General features: G+C 40.8%; 1 protein-coding gene across 1 annotated transcript; it reads left to right on the top strand.

Annotated features, from left to right (window-relative positions):
* Positions 1-3,749: 3,749 nt before the first annotated feature.
* CHCT1 (CHD1 helical C-terminal domain containing 1) lies at positions 3,750-17,550 on the top strand. The gene is made up of 6 exons (XM_020991812.2): positions 3,750-3,882; positions 9,255-9,356; positions 9,723-9,898; positions 10,891-10,990; positions 11,646-11,844; positions 17,239-17,550. The coding sequence occupies exons 1-6, from the start codon at positions 3,832-3,834 to the stop codon at positions 17,322-17,324; spliced, it is 714 nt and encodes a 237-aa protein (XP_020847471.1). The 5' UTR covers positions 3,750-3,831; the 3' UTR covers positions 17,325-17,550.
* Positions 17,551-22,582: the final 5,032 nt, after the last annotated feature.

Here is a 22,582-nt window from a genome sequence, read left to right as displayed (position 1 = left end):
GATAGATGTATTTATTTACATAAAGTCATATCTGTGCCTCTCACCTTGTGCCCTGCTACCCTTAAAAAGAATGGGAAGGAGAGAAGAAGGAAAGGTAACAGTGGGAGTGGGTGGTCTCTCGTCTTCCCTGTCAACATTCTTCAATGGTTCCCCATTGGCTACAGAATAAAGTACCAATTCCTTAGCCTGGCATTCAAGGCCCTATGCAGTATAATCTTATACTACCATTTCTTTAGGCTTATGTCCCTACTACTTGCCCATTGGAAATACAGGACCAGGATTCCAGCTAGAAGGCTTCCCCTTATACACACCCAGATATTTGAGGAAAAGTGGGGTCACAGTGCTTTTTTTTTTTTTGGTGAAGCAATCAGGATCAAGTGACTTGCCCAGAGTCACATAGCCACAGCTCGTAAATGTCAGGTATCTGAGGTTGCATTTGAACTCAGGTCCTCTTGACTCCAAGGCCAGAGCTTTATCCACTGTGCCACCTAGCAGCCCTGGTGCTTTACCTTTTCATATATCCCAGAGCTTTCTGAGCTGATACTAGCAAATTTCTACTCTTGACCCTGCTCTTATCAGACTGACTCCAGCATTCCCCTGAGTTACCTTTTTGGATGCAGCATTAGCAGCTTGGAGATTGGAAAAGACTGACATGGGAGGTGGTGCCTGAACTGAATTTTGGAGGAAACTAAGAGGAACAATGTGTAATAAGATTGATTGGAGCCAAGTTGTGAAGGGTTTTTAATACTAAAAAGAAGAGTTTTGCATTTAACTTTTATTACATACTGAGCAGGTAAGTGAAATAGTCATACTTGTGCTTTATAAATACCACTTTGGAAACAATGTGGAGGTTGGATTGGAGAAGGGAGGGATTTGAGGCAGGGAGACCAATTAGGAGGCACTTACAGTAGTCCGGAAGAGAGGGCACAAACTAGTATGGTGGCCATGTGAATCGAGAGAAGGGGATGGATGTGAGAGCAGTGAAGGTAGAATCAAGACATAAATTGATTGGATACATGTGGAGTGAGAGATAATGAAGAGTAGAGGGTGACTCTCAGATTGGGAACCTGGGTGGCTACCTTCCACAGACTTGGGGAAGTTAGATATTACCATCTCATTGTGCTCGCTTTCCAAGAGCTATAATCTAATTAAATTTCCTCTTTAACTACTGCCTCCTATCCTTCTGTCTTCCACTCTGTCACTCACACTAGAGCTAATCTTTCTCATTGCTATTTCTTTTCACAGTCTTCCTAATCCATGTCCCTCACTCTAGCTTTACTTTCCTACATAACCAGCCTTAATTCCCATTTTCTGCCCTTTTAATATTTCACTAGCTGCTGCCCCAGAATCTCTTGCTTCCCTTAACTTTTTCCTGTTCTCAACCTTTGAATCTTCCTTCGATTATTCTTTGGTAATACCTACTATCCATTTCCTCTTCTGTTGCTCTATGGCAGCAGAGAGAAAGTCCTTAAACCCAACTCAATTTCACCTACAAATTCACAGCACATCACCTCCAACGGGCTCATGCTGTTTAACAATCCCTCCAGTGTCTTCCCTTATCAGTTTCCTATCTAATTCCCCCAAGGGACTGCTCCAAACTTCCTTTCTTATTCTTAACAACTTCACTTAGAAGCCCTGAGATCATTTGACTTCTCTCCGTTCCTCACAGCTCTCAGCAACATCACATACTCTCTTCTTTCAGGTGAACAGGAAGAGAGTCACTCCCCTACCTGTATCCTGTATCCTGTATCCTCTATCCCTACATGCTCCTGCTCCTTTCTGCTTCTTCTATAACCTTGTTCCAACAGATATTCTCTCTCCTATTCATCTGCAGTCTCCTACTTGATTCTTGAACTTTCCCTTTTGCCCACAAATAAACTTGAATCTCCCTAATATTAAAACACTTTTCTTGACTATTTCTACCATACCTACCACCCTATCTCTCTTTCTTTCTACCATTAAACCTGAAAAGGTTGCCTCCATCCAGTACCACAACTTCATTACTAACTCTCTCTTCTCAATCCCTTGCAATCTGGCTTCCACTATCACCATTGATCTGAAACTGTTCTTTCCAAAATTGCTCATGATCTCTTAATTACTATATCCAGTGACCTTTTAAAAAAATTATCCCACTTGACCTCACTTCATCTTTTGACTATATCAGCAATCCCATTTGACTAGAAATTCTCAGAGTTACACTAGGCTCTTGATTTTCCTCTCCTCTCACTAGATTTTCCTTCTCCGTATCCTTCAGTGCAGAAGGACCCTTTGGTGAACTAGCTTAATTTTATTCTATCCTTTTTCCTTGGGTCCCATGCTCTTCATCATCTATCTTACCCTTCTAAGCCTTAACCTTACATAATTCTCACCATCTGCTGCTGCCTTTGCTCCTACTCATGTTCTGCTGAACAAAACTGGGCATTCAAAAGTTCCAGCCTCTTCATGCTCTCTTAATGTCCGAAAGGCTCTGTCATGGACCCTCTTCTGGTTCTATAACCTCTCTCTTGACTGTCCAGTTCACAACCCATTTTCAACTACTGGCTCTTGACAAGTGGCTCTCTTAATTTGTATCTGCATTTCTGAGCCCCAGACAAGCTACTACAGCTGTATATAGGACATATCTATCTACCTGGATGATTATTTTTTCACCTTCTCAAACTCAGCATTGGTCAAAATTGGGCATATCTTTTTCCTAGACTTCACTGTTTCAGTCTATGACATCATTATTCACCCAGTCTCTTTGAGGTTGTCTCTGACTTTTCCTTTTCTCGCCTCAATCCATTCTACCTATGCAACATTTTTTTTTCTTATCCCCTCCTCTCTTATAGGGCCATCACCCCAATAAACCTGCACTATTACAATAATCACTTATCAGGATGATTTGCCTCTCTTCTCTCCATACTTCTTTCAGATTACCTGTCAGCGATTTATCTTTATGAAGCAATGATCTGGTCATGTCACCCTTCAGTGATTCCCTATTACCTACTGAGTAAAGTTCAAATTCCAGGTATTTTTGTTCTATATTGGTATCTTATCCTCTTACTAGACTATAAATTCCTTGAGGACAGGGACCACATCTTACATAAACTTTTTAGTTCCCTCAGTGCCTATGACAGTGCAGAGTGGCACAGTGAATAGAGCACCAGGCTTGGAGTCAGGAAGAACTGAAATCACATCTGGCCTCAGACACTTACTAGCTGTGTAACCTTGAGCAAGTTTCTTTAACTCTATTTGCCTCAATTTCTTCATCTATAAAATGAGCTGGAGATGGAAATGGCAAACCACTCCAGTATCTTTGTTAAGAAAACTCCATACAGAGTCATGAAGAGTCAGATGTGACTGAACACACATTGCTCTACACAGTTATTAATAAATGCTTTTTTGTATTTGTTGTACATAGCTATGATAATTATGTGCTTAAAAACAAGTTCTCTGAGCATCTATCTGTCTGTTTATCTATATGTATACATATATATATGTGTGTGTGTGTGTGTGTGTACATATGGAGCATTTGCCTCCTCCTGAGCTAGCTTGGCCCCCTAAAAAGGTCTGGGATTCTTAATGAGACTACATACGTATGTAGTACTCTTCTCTCTGGGCCATACACAGCTGTGCGATCTTGCAGATGACATTAAAATCTGGCCAGGCATCTTTAGGAACTATGGAGAGGGTGCTCTGTTTTGGCAGTTGCCATGGTTCCCCTGTGAGTTCTGGAGTCAACCTCCACACTCGGGGGGGGGGGGCGCTTAGGTCATAGAGGAGGATCGGAAGTCGGGGCTTGGGGGAGGTGTGTGTGTCTCCTTTCAGGAGCCCACCAGCCCAGTTGCTGAGATGGAGGTCTCGGATGGGCTAGGGGGCGAAGGCGACAAGACACAAGAGAAGGTGAAGCGGAGAATTTGGAGGGCAGACAACAATAAAGGAGAAGAGAGACAGTGAGGGAGGGAGCATTGTAAAGAAGCAAGGAGCTTGCAGAAGATTCAAGGAAGAAGTGGGAGGAAGAAGATAGGAAGGGGAAGGAAGTGATTAGAGACCTAGGCAATTATAACCTTGCTTTGGATTGGAGGTCCCACCTTGCTGTTTGATTTGAAACAGTTAGCCAGGGAATCTTAAGTTCCCCCGTGTCTGGAGCAACTGCTGTTGGGGGGAATAGAGGATCCGAAGGTTCATTAATTTATTTACAAGTGCATTTACATCGTCTTTGTGAGGCAGCATGATTTAGTGGCTTACTGGACCTAGAATCAGGAAGCCCTGGGTTTAAATCCTCCCTCAGGAACTTAATCTCTGTCAGACTCAGATTCCTCATCCACAAAATGAGGTTAATCGTAACACCCACTCCTGGGATTGCTGTGAGGATCAAATGAGATAATATAGGCAAAGTATTTTACTTAAAGAGCTATGTAACTGTGAGTTATTATTATCTTTCATGTATTATCCTGAAAAGTTGATTATACCTAACTTGAATTTGTGTAGATGAATCAATTAATGTATCTCTCAATTATGTGTGTCTAAAATAGCCTTTTGCCTCCTGCCTTTATGAGGTCCTTTTTCTGCAAGCTAAATTGATCTACGGGGAAAGACACTTTCATGTGGCTTTTAATTTATTTTCCCCTAGCATTCATTCTCCAACATCTTTCTCTCTCAGCAGCACCTTCGACCTTATTGTGCCCTGCCTAGAGGCAAGGCAGGGTAAGAGGCAGCATAGAGTAATGGATAGAAAATCAGACTGTGGGATAAGAAAATCTGGGTTCAAGACCAGCCTCTAATACATACGAGTTGTGTGATCCTGGGCAAGTCCCTTAATGTCTCAGGGACAACTCTCTAAGATTGTTAATCGAAAAACAGGTGTAGACCAGCTTTAGTAGAGGGAGGTTCCTCATGGGAGTTTCCTAAGTCAATTAAATCACAGGTCTGATTTTAAAAATATGCTAGGCACTAGCCATATCAGATCTTAAATTGTAATATAAAGCAGCAACCATCAAAACTACTTGGTACTGGCTAAGAAACAGAGTGGTGGATCAGTGGAATAGGTTAGGTACACAAGATAACAGTAGTCAATAACTATAGTAGTCTACTGTTTGATAAACGCAAAGATTCCAGTTTCTGGAATAAGAACTCACTATTTGACAAAAAACTGCTGGGAAAACTGGAAAATAGTACAGTAGAAACTAGGCACTCACCAAAAACAAAATAAAACAAAAAAAGAAATTAGGCATAGAACAACACCTTATACCATCTGCCAAAATAAAATCAAAATGGGTACACAATTTAGATATAAAGGCTCATACTATAAGCAGACTGGGAGAGCAAGGAATAGTTTACCTGTCAGATTTATGGAGAAGGGAAGAATTTATGAGATAGAGAACATCATGAAATGCAAAATGGATAATTTTGATTACATTAAATGGAAAAGTTTTTGCACAAAGTCAATGCAACCAAGATTAGGAAGGAAGCAGAAAACTAGGAAAGAAGTTTTACAACCAGTGTCTCTGATAAAGGCCTCATTTCTAAAATATATAGAGAACTGAGCCAAATGTATGAGAATACAAGTCATTCCCCAATTGATAAATGGTCAAAGGATGTGAACATGCAGTTTTCAGAGGAAGAAATTAAAGCTATCTATAAACATATGAAAAAATGCTCTAAATCACTATTGATTAGAGAAATGCAAATCGAAACAACTCTGAGGTTACCACATCACACCTATCAGATTGGTTAACATGACAACACAGGACAATGATAAATATTGGAGAAGATGAGGGAAAATTGGAACACTAATGCATTGTTGGTGGAGTTGTGAACTGATCCAACCATTCTGCAGAGCAATTTGGAGCTATGCCTAAAGCGTTATAAAACTGTGCATACCCTTTGACTCAGCACTTCTAGGGCTGTATCCCAAAGAGATCATACAAATGGAAAAAGGACCTACATGTACAAAAATATTTATAGCAGCTCTTTTTGTGGTGGCCAAGAATTGGAAATTGAGGGGATGCCCATCAGTTGGGAATGGCCAAACAAGTTGTGGTATATGAACGTAATGGAATACTATTGTGCTACAAGAAATGATGAACAGGCAGACTTCAGAAAAACTTGGAAAGACTTGTATGGACTGATGCTGAGTGAAGTGAGCAGAACCAGGAGAACATCGTACACAGCAACATTGTACAATGACCAACTTTGATAGACCTAGCTCTTCTCAGCAATGCAAGGAGCTAAGACAACTCCAAAAGTCTCATGATGGAAAATGCTATCCAACATCCAGAGAAAGAACTATGGAGTCTGAATGCAGATTGAAGCATACCGTTTGCTCCTTTTTTTTTTCTTCTGTTTTGTTTTGTTTCTTCTTTCTTGTGGTTCCTCCTATTGGTTCTAACTCTTCTTTACAACATGACTAATGTGCATAGGAATGTATATGTAGAGCCTATATCAGATTACATGCTATTTTAGGGAGGGAAAAGGGGAGGAAGGGGGAGAAAATTTAAAACTGAAAAGCTTATGGAAGTGAATGTTGAAAACTAAAAACAAATTAATTAATTAAAAAATATGCTAGGCACTAGGCTAGAGAGATGAAGAGGTATGAGACAGAATCCTTGCCCTCAGAGAGGGAGACCAGACATGTAAGAAAGCAGGGTAGCAACAGCAGATACTTTAATACCATATAGTATCTTGCATGCAGTAGGCATTCAGAAGCATTTGTTGAATTGAATAATAACTGACGCTTGGGAAGCACTTACCCTTGGTCACATAAGTAGTAAGCTGATAAAAGGGAGGATTTCATCATATTCATATACCGTCACTTGTTGAGCCATTCTACAATTACTGGGCATCCCTTCAGTTTACAATTCTTTACCATCGTGAAAATAATTTCTATAAATATTTTTGCACATATAAGTCCTTTTCCTATGATCTCTTTGGGGGGATAAACCTGGTAGTGGTATTGCTGGATCAAAGGGTGTGCACAGTTTAATAGCTTTTTGGGCATACTTCCAAACTGATTTCCAGAATGGCTGCAACAGATCAGAGTTCCACTAACAGTGCCTTAATATGCCTATTTTGCCGCAGCCCCTCTAGCATTTAACATTTCCCTTTTTTTTCAATTTTGTCAATTTGATGAGTATGAAGTGGTGCCTCAGAATTGTTTTAATTTGCATTCTTCTAATTATTAGTAATTTAGAGCATTTTTACATGGCTATTGACAGTTTGGATTTCTTCCTTGGAAAACTACTATTCATATCCTTTGACCATCTGTCAGTTGGGGAACGGTTCTTATTCTTAAAATTTTGAATCAGTTCCCTATATGTCTTAGAAATGAGACTTTCATCTTTAAAAAATGCTATAGAGATTTCCCCCCTAATTTCTGCCTCTCTTTTAATTTTACCTACATTAGTTTGGTTTGCACAATAATTTCTAGGTTTTGTGTAATCAAAATTGTCCATTTTACCTTCTGTAAACCTCTCTATCTTTTGTTTTGTCATTAACTTTTCCCCTATACATAAATTTGGTAATTTTTTTTTCATGTTCCTCTGATATGTTTATGATGTTACCCTTCATGTCTAAACCATTTACCCATCTGCAGTTTTCCTTGGTATATGGTATGAGATGGCCTATTGCTAGTTTCTGCCCGACTGATTTCCAGTTTCCCCAACAGTTTTTGTCAAACAGTGAGTTCTTGCCCCAATGGGTGGGATATCCCATAGACATCTTAAACTCAACATATCTAAAACCGAGCTTATTATTTTCCTCCCCCAGAGAAGAACCTTCCCCTCTTCTGAACTTTCCTATTACGGCAGAGGATGCTACTATCCTCCCAGTCACCTCGGCTTACAACTGAGATATCATCCACCATTCCTTGCTCTCTGTCACTCTCCCCTTATATCCAAGTCTTTTGTCATTGTCAAGTTTTGTCAATTCTACCTTTGTAATATGTTGTCTAGGCCCCCTTCTCTCCTCCGCCATTACCACGGTACAGGCTCTCACCACTTCAAACCTAGACTTTCAATAGCCTTCTGGTTAATTTCTCTGCCCACTCCAGTCCATCCTCCACTCAGCTAGATCAAATGGGTCTTCCTAAAATACATGTCTGACCATCACTTCCCCTACTGAGTAAACTCCAGTGACTCTATTATTTCTAGGGTCAAATAGAAAATTCTCTGTCTGGCTTTTAAAGTCCTTCATATCTGACCTTTTCTGATCTTTACCAATCTTATTACATTTTACTTCCCTGCATGTGCTCTGTGATCCACTGACACTGGCCTCCTTGTTGTCTCCCTCTTTTTTTTTTAGGCAATTGGGGTTAAGTGACTTGCCCGGGGTCACACAGCTAGTAAGTGTCAAGTGTTTGGTCTGAGGCCGGATTTGAACTCAGGTCCTCCTGACTTCAGGGCTGGTGCTTTATCTACTGTGCCACCCAGCTGCCCTCTAGACATTTTCACTGGCTTGTCCCTCACGCTTGTGATGATCTCCTTTCTGGTCTACCATTTTCTGGCTTCCCTGGCTTCCTTCAAGTTTCAGCTAAAATCTTACTTTCCACAAAAAGCCTCTCCCCCTTAACGCTTGTGCCTTCTCTTTGAGATTATTTCTAATTCATCCTGTATATTTCTTGTTCGACAAAGTTGTTTGCATGTTGTCTGCCCCTTTAGACTGGGAGCTCCATGGTAGGTGCTGTTGCCTTTCTTTGTATCCCCAGTGCTTAGTTAGCACAGTGACTGGCACATAGTAGGTGCTTAATAAATGTTTGGTGACTGACTTCCAGTGCCACATGGATTTAATTATTTACATTTGGCTTCAGGTAAAATTATTAGTTGAGCTACTATGACACCTGGTTGCATTCAGTCCCCCAGCAGCAATTGTAAGCAACTGGTGGGGTCCTACTAGTCTTGATAAGTTACGTATGTTAGCCAATAAGTTAAACATTTTTGCTGAAAATCTTAAGCAGGCTTCAGCTGGGGTGAGATAGGACACGTTTGCCTGAATCAATTGCTTATTGGATGCCCATGTCCTAGTGTCTCTGTTTTCTAAATTGGTTCTTTGTATGGGGTTGGGGTCAGGAGGGTATTTAAATGATCCACTCTCTGTTAATATTGGTTTGAGAAAGTTGGGGAGGAAAGGGTCATGTTGGAGTTTTCATACATAGTGACCCAGTCGAGACTGCCAAGTTGGCTTCAGCTGAAACCCTCCCCAGCCCTACCCTGATAACTAGAAGCAGAGAAGAGGTCCTCTACCCTACCCCACCCCTAGCCCAGGCCTATGTCCTACAGGTGACCGAGGCACCCTGTTTGGAGAGAAGCTCCAGCACCATTCCAGCTGGAGACTCACTCATCCGCCATGCACAGGGCCTGGGACAGGACACCTTCAAAATTGTGAGTGAGGATTTTGCAAAGTTTTGTCTCATTTCTTTGACCCTTCAGAAAGTGTGGGTAGATCTCATATCTGCAGGGTACATCCACAGAGCCAAAGACCCCTGGAGACATGAGGATACACAGTCAGACATGAGTCATCATTTCCTCTGCCTTAGGGCACTGGGGTTAAAGGCCCATTTTATCTCATAGATGGAGAGCTAGGCCCTGGGGAAGGAAAGGAGCAGGGGGGAAGACTGGCCCATGGACTGACTAAGCAACAGATTCCCCTTAATTGTGTGGGATCTTTTGCTTTGTCCTGGCTGCCCCATGACCAGAGGGAAAATAAGCCCCTGGTTTTCTCTAACCATGCCTGTTGTCTCCTCTTAGTGTAAAGAATATTTGAGACCTCTAAAGAAGTTTCTTCGAAAATTGCACTTGCCCCGGGATCTACCCCAAAAGAAGAAACTTAAATACATGAAGAGGAGCCTGATGGTTCTAGGGGACCACATCAATACCTTCCTGCAGCACTATTGCCGAGCTTGGGAAATCAAGCATTGGAGGAAGTATGGCACTTCCCTCCCCAAATGTCCCACTACTGAGCTCCCTCCTTCATAGGATCATTGTGGGGTTGAAAGGATGGAGAGAGGAAAAGAAAGATTGAGAGACTATTTGTGTCAAGTAGGTCTCTGGGCCACCTTACCCATTCAATCAATCAGCCAACAAGTATTCATTAAATGCCTACTGTGTGCTAAGTACACTCTGCTAAGCACAAAAGCAGACCAGTCCCAGCTCTCAAGGACCTTTACATTCTAATAGGGTGACAACATATACATATATAAACATATATGTACAAATGAATCTAAGGTAGTTCGAGGAGAGAAGGCACTAGCAGTTGGGGAAATCCAAAAAGTTTCAGGTAGGAGGTGACGCATGAGATGATTCTTGAAGGAAACAAGGGAAAAAATGTTCAGCATCCTCTACTCTTTGGGAGAAGCCTGGTCAATGGGGAGTCTTGAGGATGTCAAGGACTGGGGGAAATGGTAAGTGGAATGTGAGGGGTACGTGTTTAGGGCAGCACTGCTCCCAATATGATCATGTCTGGTATTTTAACATCTCTTGACCACAAAGAGTGCTACATGCTCTCCTGAACTCAGAACCCCATCTTACAAGCATCAACCAGTAAATGAACATTAAACGTCTACTACATGCTAGGCAACGTGCTAAGCACTGGGGATATAACTCAAATAAAAAGAAAGACAGCCCCTGATTTCAAAGAACTTAAAATCTAACATCTTAAAGGGTAACATCTTATTAAGTTATTCAAAGAAAGGGGGGGAGCTCTTGATCTGCCCAGCAAACTAAGGTATCCTTAAATTGACACCTCCCCCACTTTTTACCCATTCTCCAACACCTCCCAAATAATTCAGCCTTATTTGTGTGATCTGGGATAGGGCAATCAATCCCAGGCCATTTTGACTCCCCAGTGAAAGAGTTTGCTTTTCCTTTGGCCCAGCTTTTATCAGTGCTCAGGTGTCTTCCTGTCTCTTCTCCCCAGGATGCTCTGGCGTTTCATCTCCCTCTTCTCAGAGCTGGATGCCAAACTACTGCGCCGACTGTACAAGTACAGCAAGAGCGATCAGAATGCCAAATTCTTGGTAAAGATCTCCTCTCCGACCCCCAACCTCTTTCCCCCATCCCACAGGCTCCTCAGGGAGACATTAATAGTGTTCTTCTCATTGATTTAACTTTGGTCATGGAAGAAACCAGAGATCCCTGTCAGCAGTGTGAAAGAGAGTTTCAGGACACCTTGTTTCTTCTCCCTTGGGACATCCAGGGAACAAGGAACAAGGCCACTGTGGGCTGAGTAATGGGACTTTCCCTGTCCAAGTAAACACCAGTCACAGGTCTGGCTAGGAAAGCCAGCTCCTTCCCATCTCCAGCTCTCCAAACAAAGCAGTCAGGAAGAAACCAAAGGTGGAAAGGACTCAGCCTGAAGTCCTGAGTTCAAAAGGTTATTCACCTTTTTTCTTTTTTTTGCCTTTGGCCTATTTTTTTAAAGAGCCAAGAATGAAGCGGGGAGAGAGGATTCTTCTAGAAGGCAGGTTGAGAATTGGAGCCCCGGTTTTCTTTTTCAGAGAAAGGAGCAGAGGGAGGCAGCAGTGTCTGACCTAGGGATCCTAATGGCCAGCTTTAGGCCACTTTCCCCAACTTTGCCTGTGCATGGAGGGTGGAGTGAGAGAGACCAAGAATTTAGTAGCCCTTTTTCTCTTCCCTGATGCATGAGCTCCCTGGCATCCTGTATGTTTACAGGTGGCATTCCGGCCCTTGGACACCTCAGAGACAGTCACCTCCCCTACTGAGCCGAGCAACAGCCTGCCCAGGCTCTATAATGCCTGGGGCCTCCACCAGGACTCCAGCTGTACAAAAGAAAAGCTCACCAGGATGCAGGGCCATGCCCCAGAAACCTCCCTTTCTGGGAAGCAGAAACATGGGGGCCAGATCAAGAGAGGTAATGCCAACATGGCTCTAGGAGGGAAATCTCTGGGAGAATAGGCCCCAGTGCTAGCTACTCAAGATCAGGGCAGTATATCCAGGCAGCTGGGGAGCAATATCAGATATGTTTCTCCTCCAGGGACAAAAAAAGAAGCAAGAAATGAGGGATTAACTGCAGCAGCAAAACCAATGATGGCTAAGAGTTCAGGCTCCCTGGGTGTTCAAATGAACTCCAGATGCTGTAGATGCTGAAAAGGGCAGGAGGTTGCCCTAAATGACTCTTGAGATCCGTTCCAAAAGGGAATAATGAAGCTGTGAGATTACAAGATTAGATTTACTCCAATAAAGTGACTAGCCTTAAGAAGTGGAAGTGGGGGGCAAAATAACCAACCCTTCTACTCTGCCCAGGTCTGGGTGAGGCCCTAACATAATAATGATAGTAACTGATATTGGTATACTGTTTTAATGTTTGTTAAGAGCTTTACATATATTGTCTCCTTTGATCCTGATAAGAGCTCTCAGAGGTTGGTACTCTATTATCCCTGTTTTGCAGATGAGGAAACTGAAGCTCAGGTACATTAAGTGACTTGCCCCAGGGTCACATAAGTATATATAAGTCAAGAATCAAACCCAAGTCATCCTGATAGAAGCCTAAAACCACATCTTCTTTTCTCATAAGAGTTGATAAGGGCTAGTCATTTCTATTCTTAAAACTCTGGCTAGGGAATAGCTAGGGAACTTGAGATAAGGCACGTTGTTATGAAGAGCTTACAGCCCAGGGCCCAAAGAAAAACTTTTTTCATCTCAAATTCCACTGGATCTGCTGACATGAGCCTTTTGCACTCCCACACTTGGTCTCAGCCCAAAGAGAGCCCTGCTGTGAGCACAAATCTGAACCAAAAGGAATGTAGGAGTTGAGGAGAGAAGAGGAATCAATGTAACATGCATATATCGAGCAACTACTGTGTGCAGACCGCCATCCTTGGTGCTGAGAGAGAGAGAGAGTACTTTGGATATTTAAGTTGGGAGGGGAGCTCTTGGAGAACTAGCCCAATCTCCTATTTTACAGGATCTCACATCCTGAGATAGGAAATAATTTGCCCTAGGTTAGCACCACTCACTATCAACCTGGGTACTTTCCTCTTTTCTTTTATTGCTCAGGGGTACATTCTCAGCAGTGGTATCACTAAGTTAAAGGGTATGTACCATTTAGTAATTTGGGAGGCATAGGTCTAAGTTGCATTCCAGAATTGCTGAATCATTTCACAGCTCTATCAGAGTGTATTATTGTGCCTGTTTTCCTGCAGGTTCCCCTAATATTTGTCACTTTTTCTTGGTCAGCTTTGCCAATCTGAACAGCTTACAGTTACTTTTTCCATTTCTTTAATTATTAGTGATATGGAGCAATTTTTTTCATATGGTTACTGATAGCTTAGTTTTTTTTTCCTTTGAACACAACTTATTTTCTTTGACCATTCATCAGTTTGGCAATGGCTCTTATTTTTATATACCTGAATCAGTTTTTTCTATTATCTTGGAAATGAGACCTACATCAGAGAAATGCTACAAATATCCCCCACTCCCCCAGTTAACTGTTCCCTTTCTAGTTTTGGCTGCATTCAAGCTACAACTTTTAAAAAGTTATTTTATTTTTAATTGAAAAAAATTAACCTTCTCTTACTCCAATATCCTCCATCCCATTGAAAAAGAAAAATAAAACTTCTGTGACAAATATGCATGGTAATAATAGCAAGTAGCATTTATATGGCACTTTAAAGTTTGTGTATGCTTAACAAATATTCTCTCATTTTATCTTCACAAAAACTCTCAGGAAAAGGTGCTATTATTTCCATTTTACAAATGAGGAAACTGAGACAGGTTCAGTGACTTGCCCAAAGTCACACATAGCTAGGGTCCGAGGTCATGTTTGAACTCAGGTCTTCCTGATTCATCACTGCATTGGCTATGTCCAAAAAAATGCCTCAGTCTGCATATTGAGTCCTTTACTTCTCTATCAGGAGATGTGTAGTAGATTTCATCATGAGTCCTCTGAAATTGTGGCTGGTCATTGTGTTGGTCAGTTTCCTGTTCTCTTTTTGTAAAGAGGAGGGTGGGAAGAGAGGAGTGTGCTCATCAAGAGAGCTCTGGGTTTGATGCAATCTGTCTTTACTCCCCTGCCTCTCTTCTCTATTGTGTCCACAGCCCAATGACAGGTTCTTATCCTTTCTTTTTAAATTCCTCTTTGTGATCTACCCTCTAAAGTTAAGAGTTTTTACTCCTCTTTCTCCCCTTTCATTTCTCTTTCCCTATTGAGCAAAATATATTTCTGTACCTAACTACATGTGTATATTCTCTTCTTTGACTAGTTTAGATTAAAATGAGGTTCAAATGTCATGCTCTTCCCCAACCCCTTCTTCCTTGCTTGTATAATCTTCAACTTGTCCATATAAATCATGTGAAACAATTTCCCGTATCTTTTCTGTTCCCCTATAGTATACTCCTTTTCCCCCTCCCTTTCCTTTCTTCTAAGATCATCAAAACATTAAAAAACATCAACAACAAAAACCCACCCCTATGACTTTTGTCTCATTAGACTCTCTCTGTGATGCCTGACAACAATGAGTTCTAGGGGGCACATGTATCATGTCCTATATTAGAATATGAAAGGTTATCTTTGTTTATTCCCTTATGACTGATTGTTCCCTCAGATTCCTTTATATGTATCTCTTGACTCTTATGTTTGTATTTCAGAGTTCCTCTGAAGCTCTGATCTTTTCATCAGGAAGGCTTGAAAGGACTCTATTTCTTTAAAGGTTCATTTTTTTTTCTTCTGAAGGACTACACTCAGTTTTGCTGGGAAAGTTATTTTTGTTTTTAACCCTCTTTTGTCTTCTGGAACGTTGTATTCCAAGCTCTCCACTTCTTTAAAGTGGTGGCTGCTAAATCTTATGTGATTCTAACTGCAGTTCCTTGGTACCTTAATTCTTTCTGACAGTTTGCAATGATTTTTCTTTGACCTAGAAGGTATGAATTTTGGCTATAATATTCTAGGAAGTTTTTAATTTTCATCCTGCCCTCTGGTTCTAAGACATCTAGTTAGTTTTCTTTTATTATTTCTTAAAATATGTCTAAGCCCTTCTTTGGTCATAGCTTTCCAGTAGTCTTAAATGACCTCTCCTTGATCTGTTTTCCACACCAGTTATTTTTAATTTTAATTTATTTTCAGTTCCATATTGTCTCCCTTTTTCTGTCCTCTTCCCCACCCTTTGGGAAAGAAGCAAATAAGATATTATTATACAGACACAGTCATGCAAAACATATTTCTGCATTAGCCACGTTCCAAAGTGAAAATAGCAAGAAAAATAAAGGGAAAAAAATGCTTCAATTTACACTGAGTCCATTGGTTCTCTATCTGAAGGTGTGGATAACATTTTATATCATGTGTCCTTTGGAGTGTGGCAGTGAATCATTGTACTGATCAGTTATTAACTCTTTCACAGCTGCTTTTCCTTACAATAGTGCTATTACTATGTACAGTGTATTCCTGGTTCTGCTCACTTCCTTTGCATCAGTTCCCATAGGTCTTCCCAGATTTTTCTGAAACCATCCCTTTTTTTTATTGCAAAATAGTATTCTATCATATTCACATATCACAAGTTGCTCAGCCATTCTCCAATTGATGGGCATCCTCTCAGTGTCCAACTCTTTGCCACCACAAAAAGAGCTGCTATATTTTTGTACATATGGAACTTTTTCTTTTATAAAATCATTTTTGGCTTAAAACCCCCCCAAAACTCTTCACCTCTTTTTAGAATTCTAGTTGAACTTGTGCCCAAACTGTGCTTTTCTTTAAGGCTTTGTTTGTATATATTTCGAATCCATTCTCTTTTTCTGGGTTTATGTCTTGAGCATCCCTATTACCATTATAACCTTTCATGGTAGGATTTTGTTGCTATGGTTTGCTAATTCTTTCAGCCTTACTTCAGGCCACAGTCAGGGTCAGAATTACAGAGATACTGTTTGTTTCAGTACTTGCTCCTCACTCACTATACCTAACTTAATTCACAACTACTTCCTGCCTTAGATCACCACCCCTATTTGCAATTACCCTTCTCTATCCTCACTAGATCTGTAACCAGCACTGGTTTGTGTGCAATAGAACTACCAATTGGCACCTGTTCTTGTTCCTTGAAGTCAGGCCCCTCTTCACTCCTTGTGCTGGCTAGACCCAGTCCCCAGTCCCCATAGACTTGCCTTTCTGTTACAACTTGAGCTAAAAATATGATTCAGTGATTTTTTTCCCTTAGATTCCGCAATCAGAACTTTTTCTGGTGTGCTTTCGAGATATTTATGGAGTAGTTGTGGGGAAAAGCTTGGCCATTTTGGCTGTTCTCCCCCAATCCTTTCATCCTACAAATGTCAAAATGGACTCCAAGAAACATGAACAGGTAGTAAGCAGCAGAACTAGGACTCAGGAGAGGACAGTCTTCATCACTTAGTTTCTGACTGCATAATAAAACTTCTTGTGCTCTTTTCATTTCATCAGACTGCTTTATACTTGGTTGAAACAGCCATGGGGTAGTAGTATTTTCTCATTATTATTATTGAAGTCATGAAGATGGGGCTCATGTTTAATATGATTGTACATGTATAACCTATATCAGATTGCATGCTGTCTTGGGGAGGGAAGTGAAGGAGAAAAAATTTTGGAGCTCAAAATCTTGTAAAAGTATAAATTGAAAATTATCTTTGCATGTGATTGGAAAAAATAAAATACTACTAAGTGGGGGGGGAGGGGAGAGAAGAAAGGTTATTCTCAAAGTTGTGTTCTGGAATGAAGGAAACAGGCTGATCATGTGGGGCCCGGTTGACCTGCCAGGAGACATGGTGGGAACAGCACAGGTCTAGAGTCAGGGGGCTTGAGTCCTGGTCCTTCTTATGCCATTAACCATGTGTGACCTTGGCAAATCACGTTAAGTTCTCTAACTTGTTTCCTCATCTGTAAAATGGAGTTGCCTTGAAGGTGAGGAGAGATGCAATAAACATAAAGCACTTGAACTTAGTGAGTCTGATCAACTAAATGACCAATCACGATTTCAGAGAGCCAATAAGGGTTGACAAGAGATGATGGACTGACGTGCATTTTCTGGATATGAGCAATGTAGGACTGTGTTTTGCTTGACTATGCATATTTGCTATAAGTAGTTTTGCTTTGTTTTTAATTTTCAATGGGGTTGGGTGGGAGAGAAAATAGATTTTTGTTCATTGAAAAAATTAAACTTCAAAACCAAATGTAAATCATTTTGGAAAAAGTAAGTTATATTAATAACCAATAATGCCTTTATTCCTCACACTTTGCTCTGTGGGTTGGGATTCCATGCTGACAAGACCTTATTACCCTTTTTTTCAGACTCTATAAAGAAACCTTCCCACAAACCGAAACTGAAGAGAAAGAGAATGAAAGAAGCCCTCAGAACCCCTGAGAGCCACCCATAGGAGGACCCACCCAGGACAGTGAACCCAGTTTCCCCCATTGTCCTGAAATCACTGTTTCCTTCAACACCTACAACTCTTTGTACCCCGGAATCTTGCTCTCTATATCAAGGATTTTGGTTTTGGGGAGAAGAGGGTGTGGGGAGAGATATGAGGGAGGGAGAGAAGACAAAATTATCTTTATTCACAGATCATTGAAGGTGGCAATTACTGGTAAATAGGGAGGGAAATAAACATACTAAAATTCATCTTTAGTTTGGCCAATCTGTTCAGTCATAGCAGCCTAGGAAGAAAAGAAATGAGTTGACAGGGAAGAGGAAAGCAGCATTTCTCAACAAGGAAAGCCACACCCCAATGTTTCCATCCACGTCAAATGAGAGTAAAATGAATTTAGCTTAGAAGGGGAAAAGAAGTTATGCAAGTGTTGAATGTAGAAAGTTCCTTTAGTACTCTTTCCAGTCTGCTAGTGCTGAAGTTTCAGGTCTTTTGAGTACCTGCTACAAATCCTCTGTCCTCTTACCACCTCCTAAGTCACTATGCATTAGTCTGGTTCAGATGGTACTGATGCAAGGTTATTAAGGATGCCTTTCAATTCCCTGAAGTGTTGATGGTGATTGTGGGGTACTGACAAACGAAGACAAAAAGCTGTCAGCGTAGCTGGTTTTCCTAACTGAAGAGGGGCAGTTTGCTCCCACCCTGTGGACAAAGCTTTCCCAAAAAGGTGAAGAAGGATGACAGTCAAGCAAACTCAGGTCCTTTTTCATAATGTGATGGTGTGGAAGAGACCTTCATGCAATGCAATGGCACCACCCAGAGGTAGCATGGGTACCTACAGCCTTGTGCTCCCACTTTGTCAGCATCTATGTGCTCATATTTTACTTGATCTCATTTAGAAAGGCTCTGATAAGCTCAGTTACATCAAAAATGAAAATCACTAATAATGCATAACATCTTATTTCTCGCAGGAAACAATCTGACACAGTATTTAATTTTTTATTATTTTATTTATATAATATTTAAAATAATATTTATATATCATATATTTATATATATTTAAAATTTAGAAGAGGAAAGGATGGTGAAGCTAAAAAGCATAAGGCAGGAGCCTTCAATTAAATTCAACAATTATTTATTAAGCACCGCGGTAGATGCTGGGGATAGACAAAACAACAAGAACAAAATGTCCATGCCCTCAAAGAGCTTACATTCTACTGATGGGCCTTCCTACACCCAATCAAATCATGCCTCTTTACCTATGCAGACTATAGGCTTAAACACGTAGTAATTTCCAGGTCTGACCACTGTTGGAGGATGAGTACCCTCATCTAATTTTAAAAAAAGTTTTTATTGATATTTTTCTTACATCACCATAGTATTCCATGCATCTCTCCTGTTCCACTTCCCAGACAGCCATCCCATACAACAAACAGTATTTTTTAGAGAAAAAAAAGTCAGCACAACTGATCAACACGCTGAAAAAAATCTGAAAACACATGCAATGTCTAAACCTCCACAAAGGGGTAGGTTGGGATGTCTTCTCAAATCTCTTCGAGTCTCATTTGATCTTAATAATTTTGTTACATTTACTTTTGATGTTTTGGTTCTTTCCATTTACAATGTTGGAGCTACTGTGTGTAGTGTTTTCTTGGCTCTGCTTACTTCACTTTGCATCAGTTCATGGAGATCTTTCCAGGCTTCTCTGTATTTATCACCCACATTTCTTACACCACAGTAATAGTCCATTATGTTAATTTGCAAATTGTTTAGCCATTTCCTAACTAATGGGTACCTATGTTGTTTCCAATTCTTAGCTATCACAAAAAAGTGGTGCTATAAGTACTTTGGAAAGCTATGGAGATTTTTTTCCTTAACTGATAGCTTCCTTGTGGGTATAAACCCAGTAATGGAGTCTCTGGTTAAAAGGCTATAGATGCTCACTTAATTTCACATTTACTGATCACCTATGTCCAAGGCACAGTACTCAACAATGAACTGACAAAGGGGCTTCTTAATTTTATAACAAATTACTGCTGCCTCCTAACTACCAGCATCTGTAGTCCCCATATTCCATTCCATTCATATTCCATGAAGATTCTCCTTTGCAAAAGTCCAGACTACTTATCCAACCTACCTTTCCCCTCTATAAATATGACACAGGGTAGACTCCTTTTTTGGGACAGAAAATGGGAAAACATCTCTGTTATTTTCTTTGATGCACAATTTGCAACCAATGTAGATACCTCCTTCATGTTTCTCTTGAATCAAGGTAAAGTTATCTCAAGTTCACATTTTGGTTTGAGTGATTTTCATTTGCTTTTCTCTGGTTAACTATGGTATTAGAGCACACTCTCAAGGCAAAGGGGGAGGGGGGGAATGTTTCCAGCAATGAAAATTGAATCTGTTACAGACATCGGATGTGTTACAAATACCAACACATCCAGCTGGTAAAATATTAGGCTTAATTAAGTGTTTTTAGCCTGGGCCTCTAAACAATCAAAGTTATCTTAAGGATCACAGGAATGGAATAGGATTTGCTTAGGATTCTATTTGTGAATCTGTCAATCCTTATCCAACCTATCAACTGATTCTTAGTAGAAATAAAACTTCTTGTATAAGGGTGCAGCACATGCCATACTGGGCATCTCCAATTTATTGGGCACGCAGGGGGAAGGGTCACAAAGTTCTAAGAAAATTCCTTTTTCCTGAGACTTCATGAGACATGTCTTCTAGGACCTGAAAGGTTGGGACCCACTGGTTTTAGGGAAATAGAGGCATAAGGCAAAGCAGAAAAGGTGAGCTGGCTCTTTACGAATCATTGTCAAATTTCAGAATGAATTCTGAGAATTTAAGAGACATCAGGACATCCCCCCTTGGGAAACACTGCCTTAAAGTTTTATGACATGTAACAGGGTCATGTAACAGGTTGAAGATTGAAAATGGAATGTAAAACTTGTGTAGGGAGGGGACTTTGGAGGAATTGGGGGACAGAAGCAAATACCTCTGTGGAGTCTCAAGCTGAGGAACAAACTTTCACAGACACTAATACCCTTTCTTGGTTTATTTTTGCTCAGAGGTTGCATGTCTCTAAATAGAAAATAGGAAAACCTAAGTCTTCATGGAAGACTTTAAAGCATGTAGGCTTTTGGTTTGCACAGTAATGAGCCAGCAAACTTTGAAAATAATAGCAAGCATTTACGTAGCACTTAAAGGCTTCCTAGATCCTCACAAGCTTGTGAGGGAAGTGCTAACGTCTCAATTTTACAGATGAGATTAAGTGACTTGCTCTGAGTTACCCAGCTAGCGTGTCTAAAGTAGGAACTGAACCAAGATCTTCCTAATTCCAAGTCCAATGCTCTATCCACTGTGTCACCCACCTGCCTGGAAGTTTCAAATAAGACATTTTCTAAGGAGGTCAGCTTCACTTCACTGAGAACCTATGATATAAAGATGGGATGGAAAGTGCTTAACCTATAACTGATGGGCAGAAATTCTGCGAAGACCTTTCCCACATACCACCCTTGCTCTTGTTCTCCTATATTCTAGACCACTAAGGACCTCATGCCCCCAGCTCAACTAATTATATAACCCTAGGCAAACCCTGTGGCCCTTTAAAGGTTTGGAGGAGAAAAGGACAGTTCAGAAGAGAAGCTTGAGATTATAAGACCTGGGTACCTTCACAAACAAGACTGGAGAAGAATAACTTATTTTTGATAAAGTGAAAAACAAATTGAGGTGACACCTTTTCATTTAGTTCATGGTCTTGCTACAGGTTCTCAGTGACAAAGACAAAAGTAACAAAGTGCTTGAGATAAGAAACCTCTGCAGCATAGGTCTGGAGGCTCCATTAACAGGAAAACGGAATTTTCCCTTCTTTTTTAAAGGAACTTTTGAGTCTCCTTTCCTGTCCTGTGATCTTCATATTTCCACAGCATTAAAAAAAAAAAAAGCAAATCACCTGAAGCTGCTTCTGTATAATTAGAATCAACCTTCAAAAGGACAATCCAACCTACTCACTCCTTCCCTGTGAACACACCTGTCTGTGAGTCTGATTCATACAAAACCAGGGATGAGACTGAAGCCCCTCCCCTTGCTTTCTGGTAAAACTCTAAGTCACAGAGGAACCAACTTCAAAGCTCTTGGAAACACAAGTGTTCACTATGACTACTATGGCATTGTCAGTTTCCCTTCAGTGTGTCCTCCTCTCCCCTGCAAACAGAAACAGGGAGGCAGAGACGGATATAGTCACATAAGAGATGAAGGAAAATACAGAAACTATGTGTCATCTACCATTAAAACCAAGAAGGCCTAGCTAGCTCTGTGCAAAATCTGAAGCTATTTTATACTGGATGACTTAACCTGTGTTTTTAATATGGCATTCAATTTATTCAACCCAAGGGAACTCTGAACCTGTTTTTTCCACTTTCCCATTCTCAATCTGAGGGTGTGTATACACTTCATCTCTTTTTTTTTTGGAGGCAACTGTGATTAAGTGACTTGCTCAGGGTCACACAGCTAGTTGGAGTATGAGGCCAAATTTGAACTCAGATCCTCCTGACTCCAAGCCCAGTTGCTCTATCCACCGAGCCACCTGGCTGCCCCTTAACACTTCATCTTATGATGCTGCCATGTGTCTTCAACCCAAGAAACATCTTCACTGCATTACAGTGAAGCATTTGTTCTGCTAGGGAGCTAGGTGGCTCAGTGGATAGAGTGGTGGGCCTGGAGTCAGGAAGACCTGGGGTCCAAATTCAGCCTCAAACACTTACTAGCTGTGTAATCCTAGGCAAGTCACTTAAACCTCTGCTTCAGTTCCCGCAAGTGAAAAAAATTGGGATAATAACAGCATCTACCTCACAGGGCTGCTGTGAGGATCACATGAAATGATACTTATAAAACGTCTAGCATAGTGCTTCGCACACAGTAGGTGCTATATAAAAGTTTATTTCCTCCCTTTCCCTCCCTAACCAGCAGTCTTTACCCTCTGCTCTCAAATCAAAGATTGTTTTAAAGTTGAAGTAATTATGATATGAACAGTAGGAAGAGATAGGCACTAGACCTATAGGGAACTCCCAGAAGAAGAAACTACCTCAGCATCTTGTGGCCTTTAGAGTTGACCAGGAAACTGAGAAATTAAGTCACTTGGCCAAGGTCAAAACAGCCTGTATATGTTGGAGACAGGACTTGAACTCTGACTCCCAGGCCAACTTTCTACTCACCATGCCAATAGTCTTCTAAGGTTCACTGAGACCAAAAGAAACAGG

Source organism: Phascolarctos cinereus, unplaced genomic scaffold (assembly GCF_003287225.1).
Source record: "Phascolarctos cinereus isolate Bilbo 61053 unplaced genomic scaffold, phaCin_HiC Scaffold_5;HRSCAF=322, whole genome shotgun sequence".
NCBI lineage: Eukaryota > Metazoa > Chordata > Mammalia > Diprotodontia > Phascolarctidae > Phascolarctos > Phascolarctos cinereus.
Note: the sequence above shows the minus strand (reverse complement) of the source record. Positions and strands in the feature narration are given on the sequence as shown.

Coding starts and splice junctions, on each gene's coding strand:
- CHCT1 (XM_020991812.2), top strand. CDS start 3,832: ATGGAGGTCTCGGATGGGCTAGGGGGCGAAGGCGACAAGACACAAGAG. Junction 3,883..9,254: donor GCGACAAGACACAAGAGAAG/GTGAAGCGGAGA, acceptor TATGTCCTACAG/GTGACCGAGGCACCCTGTTT. Junction 11,845..17,238: donor TGGGGGCCAGATCAAGAGAG/GTAATGCCAACA, acceptor CCTTTTTTTCAG/ACTCTATAAAGAAACCTTCC.